General features: G+C 38.6%; 1 protein-coding gene across 1 annotated transcript in view; it reads left to right on the forward strand.

Moving 5' to 3' along the window:
* kcnj15.S (potassium inwardly rectifying channel subfamily J member 15 S homeolog) overlaps positions 1–9,460 on the forward strand; it is a 36,441-nt gene extending 26,981 nt beyond the window's left edge. The window contains exon 2 of the mRNA XM_018248911.2: positions 6,481–9,460. Within this exon, the coding sequence (XP_018104400.1) occupies positions 6,500–7,609 (1,110 nt within the window). The 5' untranslated portion in view covers positions 6,481–6,499 and the 3' untranslated portion in view covers positions 7,610–9,460. The remainder of the gene's footprint in view (positions 1–6,480) is intronic.
* Positions 9,461–11,205: the final 1,745 nt, after the last annotated feature.

Raw genomic sequence — 11,205 nt, forward strand, 5'->3', positions numbered from 1 at the left:
CAATGTAGCTGCTGGTAAATTTATAATACACCTTACAAAAGCCCGTGGCCTGCCCCCAGTCTGGTCAGAACTGTTTGCTGCCAGATTCTGGCCAATCGTGCACAGTGGCTCTGCCCCCTTTGACGTCATGACCCGTCCCATCCAATCACGCACCATGGCTCTGCCCCCTTTGCTGTCACGACCCGTCCCCTTTGAAGTCACGGCCCGCCCTATTGTTCCCGCCCCCTCCACCGGTCGGTGGAAATTTTATTAAAAGGTGGCAACCCTATCTATGGGAGATGACCTTTCCATAATTTGGACTTTTCTGGATAACAGGTTTCTGGAAAATGGATCCCATACCTGTAGTAATTTGTGCTAAATATGTGAGTTTCACAGTTCACAGTTGTAAATGAAAGGAGCACTATACAATTTTTCATCAGCATTGCAAGTACAAATATAGGATCCCTTATCTGGAAACCCGTTATACAAAAAACTCCAAATTATAGAAAGGCCTGTAATAATAAAACAGTAGCTTGTACTTGATCCCAACTAAGATAGAATAGATCCTTATTGGAGGCAAATCCAGCCTATTGGGTTTAATTAACGTTTAAACAATTATTTAGCAGATTTAAGGTATCAAGATCCAAATTACAGAAAAATATCTTATCCCCAAGCATTCTGCATAACTGATACCATACCTGTACTGAGGCCAGTGATCATTATCATAGTTCTATAGTATTTCCCTTGATTTGATATCAGCAGTAAACATGAATTGATGAATTGTACTTAGTACAAGTGTGGAACCTGTTATCCAGAATGCTTGGGACCTGGGGTTTTCCGGTTAAGGGATCTTTCCGTAATTTGAATTTTCATACCTTAAGTCGACTGCAAAGTATTATTAAAGTTAATTAAGAAAGCACTGCACCACCCTATAGACATGGAGGGACCTAGATTGTAGTTATTATCAGCCCAATGATAGGAACCTAAATACCTATGCTGTTTTTTGGTATCTGTCTATATAGGCTAAGATCAAATTGAGGTGCAGAATTGCATCTGGGTGCTTAGTATATGGAATACCTGTGCTGCTATTGCTTTATTGTGCAGTCTGTGATCAAACCTCAGTGGTACCTTCTGCACCGATGTCTCAAACTATTATTGTATTTATTTATTTTTTTACTTCTTATAATGTCAAGGGATCCCTTGTCCACTAGGCCAACCTTCTGGCTTCTTGTACAAGTATGGGATCCGTTATCCAAAAACCCATTATCCAGAAAGCGCTGAATTACAGGAAGGCCATCTCCCATAGTCTCTTTTTCTCTGTAATTATAAAACAGTACCTTGTACTTGCTTCCAACTATGATATCATTAATCTTTATTGGAGGAATCCATCCTATTGGATTTTTTTTATGTTTAAATTATTTTTTTTAGTAGACTTAAGGTATGAAGATCCAATTTAAAGAAAGGCCCCTTATATGGAATACTCCAGATCCCAAGCATTCAGGATAACAGCCCCCCGTATCTGTAATAGGACTATAACGGTCTAGATGGGTTTATGGAAGGTAATAAGGAATATCAGTCAAGGTTGAGAACATTACGTTGATCTATCATGTGCTGATTGTGTGTAAATATATTTTACTTGTGAATGTTTATATCTAATTAAACATACTTTAATAAGAAAATGCATTCCAAAAGCAAAGCAAGCTTTCCCTGTAGGCTCCATAGTATCACATAATAGTCTTTGGATTTTCCCTTTAATCCTCTGTAATGGCTTTCACCTCTCTCGTTCTCAGGTCTCGTAAAAACATGTTTTGTTAATATTTAACCTCCTACACGATGTAGTACACAAGAATCACAACGCTACATTCTATTCTTCTGCCTAAATGTTGTCCTTTTGGTGCCGAAATATGAAATATTCATGGTTTTTATGCCTGTGTGAACATTCTCTGAAATGTAAATAATTCAGCCTGGAAACAAACAATCCAATTCACTGCCATTTCCTCCTTTAAACAAACAGCCGAGGAAGCCTTAGGGCTTGAACAAGACTTTGCTTTCATATGGACAAAGCGCTCGGTAGAACTTTGACAGCGGAACATTATTAATTAACACTGTGGACGAGGCTCGGCTTTGTTACTAAATGTTACCCATGAATCACTAATGAGCTGCTTGGAGAACACAAGTTATTATTGGATTGTGCGGCCGCAGGGGACTGACCAATAAATTTCCCTAATGGAGATGTAAATGCCCATTTGCTGGAGTTTCAAGTGGCCGTGTTAAGTGGACTGGGCATGACGGGGAGGGGAAAACTCAAACCTTTCAGGGGAGGTTTAATTTATTTAATTGATCTTAAGTAAATCATCAGCCTTGAGTACCCTAGACCCATCGCACAAAACACTGCAATGTTTAGGCCCAATAACCCTGACAATCTTGGAATATTTTGCAGGTAATCCAGGTAAGTCTTAAGTCAACTTGTATAGAGAAGTTCCTATTCACTTTCATGGACTTTGCCAAGTATATATATATATATATATATATATATATATATATATATATATATATATATATATATATATGTATATATATATATATATATATATATATATATATATATATATATTTATTACGGAAAGGCCATCTCAAAACAGACTCCGTTTTATCCAAATAATCCAAATTTTGTAAAATCATTTTCTTTTTAATAATAAAACAGTAGCGTGTATTTGATCCCAGCTAAGATATAATTAATACTTATTGGAAGCAAAACCAGCCAATTGGGTTTATATAATGTTTACATGATTTTCTAGTAGCCAATTGGGTTTATATAATGTTTACATGATTTTCTAGTAGGTCCAAATTACAGAAAGATCCATTATCCAGAAAACCCCAGGTCCCGAGCATTCTGGATATATATATATATATATATATATATATATATATATATACCTGTTTTACCAATATTTATTCAATTTGTGTATAAATTAGAGCCTTATTACAGAAAGATCCATTATCCAGAAAACCCCAGGTCCCGAGCATTCTGGATATATATATATATATATATATATATATGCCTGTTTTACCAATATTTATTCAATTTGTGTATAAATGAGAGCCTTATGGGGCCCCATATAGTGCTTTCTATATAGTTATGCCCCTGAGGAACCTCTATATCCATGGTAGATGGTGATGCCAGACAGGGACCTCCATAGCAAATGTTTCTAAATGACTCACCATTCAGCTGAATGGAAAGCAAGTGCAGGCTCAGAAGCATTTGGTTACAGCAGTTCTCATTTACAGCACCACTGTGATCCAAAAGTCCAGTAAATCTCAGGCCTTGCAGATGCACCAGAATGCATTGATGCAGGGAGCCCAAAATGGACAGTAACATTTTTGGGGTTCAGTACATTGGTCTCAATGAAAATCTTGCATATTGATCACCATGATATTTAGAGGAACATGTTCACAATCCTAATAAACCTTAAATGTTTCTTTTTTGGGGGGGGGTGTAATTCTACATTTAGTGAAATGAGTCATTTTCTTGCGTTTGCTGAAATCTCCCACTGTTACTTTATCTCTGGAATGTACAGATTGGCAGATATTTTGTACTAATGGCAAAGCTCTTCGAACCACTTCCAAGAATTGCAACCTCATGGAATGAAGGGAAGATCTGGCCCATCGGTGAACCATGAGCTGGAATTTAGGTGGGGTTTGGGAAATGCAGAAACTGACAGTCCTGATTTCTATGAACTGGTTTGGGCCTGTGATATTGATCTGAACACTGTGATATCTGACATATTGGCTTAAATACTGTATACAGGAATTGTTGTTCTTTGCCCTCGACCGCCATTTTTTTCCAAGTAACTTTATTTTTTAGATAAGTATAACTATTAGTTATGTAAGTATAAATATATATACTGTATATATACATTTATGCAAATTAAGAAGGAGCAATAGGGTCAAAGATTCTGCATAGGGTCACAGGTTCTTTTCACCCTAAAATGACTTGCATTATCTATAAGGTCAATCAACTCTTCCCACATTTTTCTTATGCAAAAAAAAAAAAAAATGCCAATGTCCTTAGTTTTCACTTACTTTCCTTCTAAACTAGGGTCATCAACAGACAGATTATCAGCCTTAGAAATGCAAGTTAGATAACCATTGTTTTTTTCCATTGTAACTTTGCTAGGTTGCAGGAGGGGTTATTAGCATGCATCAAGCCGACATTTATTGTTTTATTGAGCTAAATTTCTCGTGCCCGTCTATATTTACAGGTCTAGGGAGTGTACGCTGTGCAACTTCATGCTTCACTGACTTTAATGTTTCCAGTAGGCAGGGACAGTACAGACTGGACACTCACTAGTTGATTCCCATTCAAATCACAGTCAGACTACCTTGGTTTGAGCCAGATCTTTTTTCCTGGAAAGGAGATGGACATTATGTCTTTTTGTCTAGTGCTCATGGTTTTGAATGCCACAATTGTTATAAGATAGCAATGTAAAAATGCCAGATAATCAGTTCCATAAGTAACAGTCTAATCTGTCGTACATAAAACTTAAAGCATAGCATCAAAAAAAGATGGCAGAAGACTGTGTCAATGGACTGATGTGGTCCTTGCCTTCTGAGATCCTCTCACCTGCCTGACTGATAGCTACAGAGCTTGGTCAAATAGTATTTGTGCTCAAGGCAAAATTTCTTTGCTGACACCGACCCCCGATAGGCACAACCCTCTTTCCCCACTGCCGATAGCACAAGTTCTGCATTATGCATGTTCGTTTACTTGCTAACTCACTCTCACACTTGCACCATAAATATGTGTCTCTGCTGGCTACTTCTAGTTCCATCCCTGGATAAATGCAAGGTGTTTGACCAAATACTGGTCAGGCAAGACACTGGGCTGCTCCATGCACAGCATTATAAGCTGCTCAGTCTCAAGAATCTGAATCAGCAATTATATCAGCCATATTTGGGCAATAATTACTGAAATTAGCACCTCTCAGACATTATCAAACCCACATTCCCACATCTGGCATTAGCCTATTCAGCAAGTTTCTATTTTAAAACTGGGTCACTAATAATTCCATTGGCAAGCCTGTGATCTCCGCAGTTGCCGGAGCTAAGCTGAGATATTACTTATGCCCTATAAATTATCATAAATGCATAATTCCTTGGCTATAAATAGCAAAACTTGCAAGAATGGTTCCATCGTACTTAGAAATTCCTCTAGCAGAGAACCACTGACAATTCCCATTGCATGAAGTAAGGCTATGTGATAATGCAAAGCTCACAGCAACATCTAGATAGACAACTCTCTTTCTTTGCATTAATTATATAAAAGCTGAACTGCTTAAAATGGTCCTTTGTTGTTGATACTGTTGTTACAACTTCCAGCAGGTTTTTGGATTTTTGTTTGGTTTTTGGTTGTTGTTGTGCTGCTGGATTTATTCAAAAGCATCTAAAGGTCTATAGACACAGTATGCATTGTTACAAATACATTCATAAATTTGCAGTGGGCACCCATTTTGAAGCTGTCAAAATCCCTGTTTCACAAATTTTTCACCCGTTTCGCGAATTTTGTGGCAAAAGTGGACAAATTCGCCTATCACTACTACTGTCGCCATCTTGCTTTACTTTTGCAAATTTGCCCTCCTGATGCCATTGTCCCTACTGACTCTACCTTGCCCTACAGCATCATTCTAGCCTTATTTCTACCGTCTTTCCATACTCTTGCTTTTTTAAAGTCAACCTGCCCAGCACTGCTAACACAGTCCTCCATTTCTTTCCTATAAACCAAACAGAGACCTAGAATAAATGAACAAAAAGAAGTTGCAGAATGAAGCCATAGGACTAGAGTCTATTCTAGCACTAATTTCATGGCACACAAAGCAATGAATAAACCATAAATTGTCATGGACCTCAATGGATGACTTCTAACCACTTCCTTGGTGATTTCTAACCACCATTGATTTTATGAAGTCTCCTCCTTGGTGACTTCTAAGGGCCTTAGATTTTAGATAGGGTATATATTATTCCCTCTATGAAGCAATGATGTAACATTTTTTACCGTTTCAACCAGACGGTGTCCAGAAATTCCTTATGTTTGAACTTAGGGTTTAATCAACGTATTTTCTTTTCCAAGATCTTTATTCACAGTACATTGTAGATTACAGTAGACATGGAGACTTGTTCCATAACATTTAGATTTGTTACTTTTCTATACTGCAGATGACTTATTTGTTACAAGTAATTGCATAGCATTGGAGCACTTTGAACCCGTTCAGCATTTTACGTATCTCTTTGGATACTTTTCATGATAAGTATCAGTACAACCTTGGGTATGGAAGTAAAATAGTCTAGATTATTACAGTATATGATGTTAACTGCTTAACTTATCTTACTCCTTTGATAAAATGATCATCTTGTGGACGTGTCAACGTCAGGTAGAAGCATTTTGTCCCTGTGTCTTTGTATATATTCCCATGGCTGATTACTAAAATGTACTTGTTTTCCTAGGGCTGAACCAGGACAGAAGATGGATGCAGGGCATTCAGATCTATCAAGTTGCCCACTTGTGCTCGATGATATCCATGTTGAAGGCAAGTCAGAAAGACCTAGAGTTATCTCAAAAAGCGGACACAGCAATGTGAAAATTGACAAGGTGGAAGGAGTTTTCCTGCTTTACCTCCAGGATTTGTGGACCACTGTAATTGATATGAAATGGAGGTACAAGCTCACTCTGTTTGCAGCTACCTTCTTTTTGACATGGTGCTTCTTTGGTGTCATCTATTTTGTCATTGCCATCTGTCATGGTGATATGAATATTGAACCTTTGTCAAATCATACACCCTGTGTTATGAACGTTGACTCCTTTACCGGAGCTTTCCTCTTTTCAATGGAGTCTCAGACAACGATTGGCTATGGCTTCCGTTTTATCACGGAAGAGTGTCCACATGCCATTTTCATGCTGGTGGCCCAATTGGTCATTACAACATTAATTGAAATTTTCATCACAGGCACCTTCTTAGCCAAAATAGCTAGACCCAAAAAACGTGCAGAGACTATAAAATTCAGCAACAAGGCTGTTATTACTAAACACAATGGAAAACTTTGCCTTGTGGTACAAGTGGCCAACATGAGAAAGAGCCTCTTAATACAGTGCCAACTTTATGGAAAACTTCTTCATTCATACGAAACCAAAGAAGGTGAGAAGATCCTTCTTCAGCAGGCCAACATGAACTTCAATGCGGACTCTTCTTCTGAAAGTCCATTTTTAATCTTACCATTGACATTTTATCATGTGCTTGATGAGAACAGCCCACTTAGGGATCTAACGGTGGACAATATCAAGACAAAGGATTTTGAACTTGTCGTTCTTCTGAATGCCACCGTGGAATCTACCAGCACAGTATGTCAGAGCAGGACATCGTACCTTCCCGAGGAGATGTACTGGGGCTACGAGTTTGTGCCGGTTGTTTCTTTATCTTCCCAAGGGAAATATGTTGCTGATTTCAGCAATTTTGACAAAATCAGAAAATGCAAAGCCATAGAAACTATTTATCTTGCAGATTTTGAGAAATGCAAATTGGAGGAAACGTACAGACAACAAGAAATAACAGACAGAGAGAGGCAAACCAATGTTTAATTAGCATAAAATTGTATTTTTTTCAAGTGACAAAAGTAGTCAAGGCTGATGGAATAAAGGCTTGAGGAATTAATGCGCCTTGATCAGTAATAGCTGCACCATGTTAGTATGGTCGGTAAAAAGAAAACTCATTAATTTTTTGGATACACTGGAACTGGATTAAGCAATTGCATAGTCTGGGAAATTGAAAAGCTTTCCGCCTGCTCTAGTGGAAGTCTCCAAAATGACCAAAATTATATTAAAAAATATAAACTAAAAACATACACACACATCCAAAAGACATACAGTAGTAGACACCAAAATAGAATATGTGAACAAAGGTCCTCCTTGTATTCATACAAGACAGCAACATGGACAATGCAGGCACGTGAGGCAGGACATCAATTGAGTAAGACTTTCAGTGGACAATAATCGCACCATTATCCTTTTTGTCTCTTACATTTTGTATCATTATTTGAACCATGCACTGTTTGATAAAGAGAGTGTTGTAGGAATATACCTGACTTATTAGCCTACTGTAAATGTTTGTTAGTTTCTCTAAGTCCATAGACCTTAGAAGTCTAGTTGTGAGGAACATCAATCTTTGCAATGTTTTATGAGACAGGAACATGAAAGAAGCAAAGTGTAGGATGATGCAGGCAGTCTGTTATTTGAAAGCCAGTACCAAATACAACTCTTAATGGGGGTACAGGGGGTAGTCCAGTCATCGGCAAACAGGGGTACCAAGAGTTGCAAAGGTGCAACTAACAGGGTTGCATAGGGGGTTAGTTAAGCAGGTAGAGAACATGGTTTTGGCACAATGGGGTATATCATGGGAGTGACCGTGCATGGGAAATTTTTTCATTAGGGTCCCCTATTTCTGGTAGACAGGGCCCAGGAAGCCTGGGTAACTGGTGGGCTAATAATCAGGGCTCCATGTGGGGAAGGCTTTTCTAACTTAGTAGTATGGAGCCCGATGATTACTGACAGTGGTCCTGTGCTTACTACAAGGTTATACCTACACTGCAATTTTATCTCACGTGACACATGGGCAGCACACTGCCATACTGAGGAGACTGCCATCATGGAAATGGCCAGACACATTGAGTGACCTTAATCGTTGACTCTACTGTTGACTTCTAGGGGTGAATGATAGCTGTGACTGACATGAGGTAATTATCTCATTGAGACCCTAGAGCAATGATGTCACCAACATTATTTAATTGTGATGACTTCATAACACAGAAGTCACATGACAACTTGATTTAGCATTGTAGAAGGTCTTTGGTTACATGGATATCTACCGCTGTGGGAAGCATTGTATATACAGTATATATTGCGCAGAGCTGGAGTAATAATTATTTTCCAGGCTCCAGTGCACTTTGGGAGAAGATAGGTCCCCCCATTTTCATAACTGTAGTGGCTGTCAATCTTATACTCAAAGCCAATCATAGAGTGCCGCACATGGACCATGGGCTCCTTTAAGAATCTGTGATCAAAGACCAATTGTCTTTCTCACTTTTTTCAAAAACACTTCTTAATTTCAAATGTTAATTATGGAAGAGAAACTTGTATCCTGTGACGATCAGTTTTCTGGAAGCTGATCTGCTGCTAATATTTATCTGTAATCTATTGGAAGTAAATTAAAATAGTCACTGTAAATTTACTATGTATGTGAATATTGTTTTGCACCTTTTTTTTTAAATACACGTCCATTTGTGTGCACAATTTTATATTTGTTATACGGTGGTGGGTATTCTGTATTAAAGAGCCAACCTGTGTTTGTATTGCAGAATTTCCATTTGCTGCTGTATATCATTGCCAGTACTATGCATTTTTTGTGGATTGTTGTCAATAAAATTATAATTTGAATGTACAGTGTCTTTAAATATTTTTGCTGTCTTCATTGGTTGTGTACAACAATGAGATTAAGACAGCACTACTCAATTTCTTTGAATTAAAAATGCCTTTATTGCATTATTCTCTGGGCATTACAGTTATGTTTTCTTTATTAAGCCAAGAAGTGCTCGAAACATAGCTGCAATGCACAGAGAATAATGCAATAAAGGCATTTTTAATTCATAGAAATTGAGTAGTGCTGTCTTAATCTCATTGTTGAACACACCAGTGAATGTGGCTACTGGGGAAATCTGCACTATGTTGAAAGTCTGGAACCTGCTGTGCTGACTACTTGCTGTTCATTGGTTATGTAGCAAGCTGTGTCCCAAAGAAGCTTACAATCTAATTCCCTTTATTACTGTCACATTCTGTATATTTAACAGGCGGTAACAGTTTAATCAGGAGGCAATTAACTGTACAGATTATAGGAGAACACCTACCACTCATTTTTTGCCACCCCCATCACCTGCCCAAACTCCAGCCCATGCTCTGGTGAGTCCTGCCCCTTTTGGGCAGTTGGAAGGTATTTGTGATGTACAGGGGTGACAGAGGGATCAGCATTGTGCATGGTCCTAGAGAGTATGAAGGGAAAACACTCAACACTATATCCAAGAGCTGGGAAATATAGGATGATAGAGGCATAAAGAGAGTCCATAAGAGTAATTTACAAAGAGGAAAGTAGGGTGCAGCATATGAAAAACTAGAGCAATCTACTAAGTTTTTGAACTTTGTACTCTACCCACAACCCTAAATAAATTACAACATCTTTGCTCAGCTTTGGGCACAGAGACCTGAGCCTGCCCCATGAAGATGTGCTGCTAGCATTGGGCAGAGCTGTATTCATGATGGGTGTGAGATGGGTATGCATCATTCAGAGGCACAAATTAGGGCAGGGCTGGAAATAGGGGTCGGCAGAGTAGGCACGTGCCTAGGGTGCAAAGCTGGGGGGCACAAGGCACATACCTTCTATGCCTTCTACCCCTAGTCTGGTCCACTCTCTCCCGCAGACACAGGCCCTATGGCAGGCTATATGTTTTTATCTGGCAAAGACAGATAAGACCCCAATTAAAAGAGCTTCCTTAATGTGAATTAAATGCCACACTTTAAAGCCCCTGGTTGCCCTTGCACTTATGTCCAAGGTTTTTGCTAATGATTCCTGATGTGTCTTACATGAAACCTTGTCAAACACAGTAAAGCATTTATTCTGCCCCGCCTAGAAAGGTACTTTTGCTTTCAAGTTGCTATATGATTAAATACCCTATGCACAAAACGTGTAAGGCTATTATATTTCTCATATTTGCTTAAAATAAAGTTTGCACTTTGCCTGTATGTCGGATCTGTAAATGCCTGCAGTACATCTGTGATACGGTTCAGTTTGCTATACCTTTCTTCAGCTGGGTGGTGAGTACAGACTTTAGAGCTAGATTATCATTCAATAATAAGTGTCCATTAATTTAGTGCTTAGGATTCTAAAGATGTTTGCAGCTGCATATAAAATAGTTGCGATTAGCAAATAAAACAAAGTAACTGTGTTATATCCCTTTGCAGGAAGACAGAAGGGGCAGGACCTAGCAATTTGGAAGCTGTTCAGTCTTGGGCACTGAATTCAGTGCTATATTGCAGCAATGCATCTTAAGGCTATGGGCACACAGGCTGAAGGATCCTGCTGTTGTCACCCTGTGTGTTTTTACAGGCTGAGAGAAGCAGATCTGCTCAGT

The sequence above is a fragment of the Xenopus laevis genome, chromosome 2S (genome assembly GCF_017654675.1).
Source record: "Xenopus laevis strain J_2021 chromosome 2S, Xenopus_laevis_v10.1, whole genome shotgun sequence".
NCBI lineage: Eukaryota > Metazoa > Chordata > Amphibia > Anura > Pipidae > Xenopus > Xenopus laevis.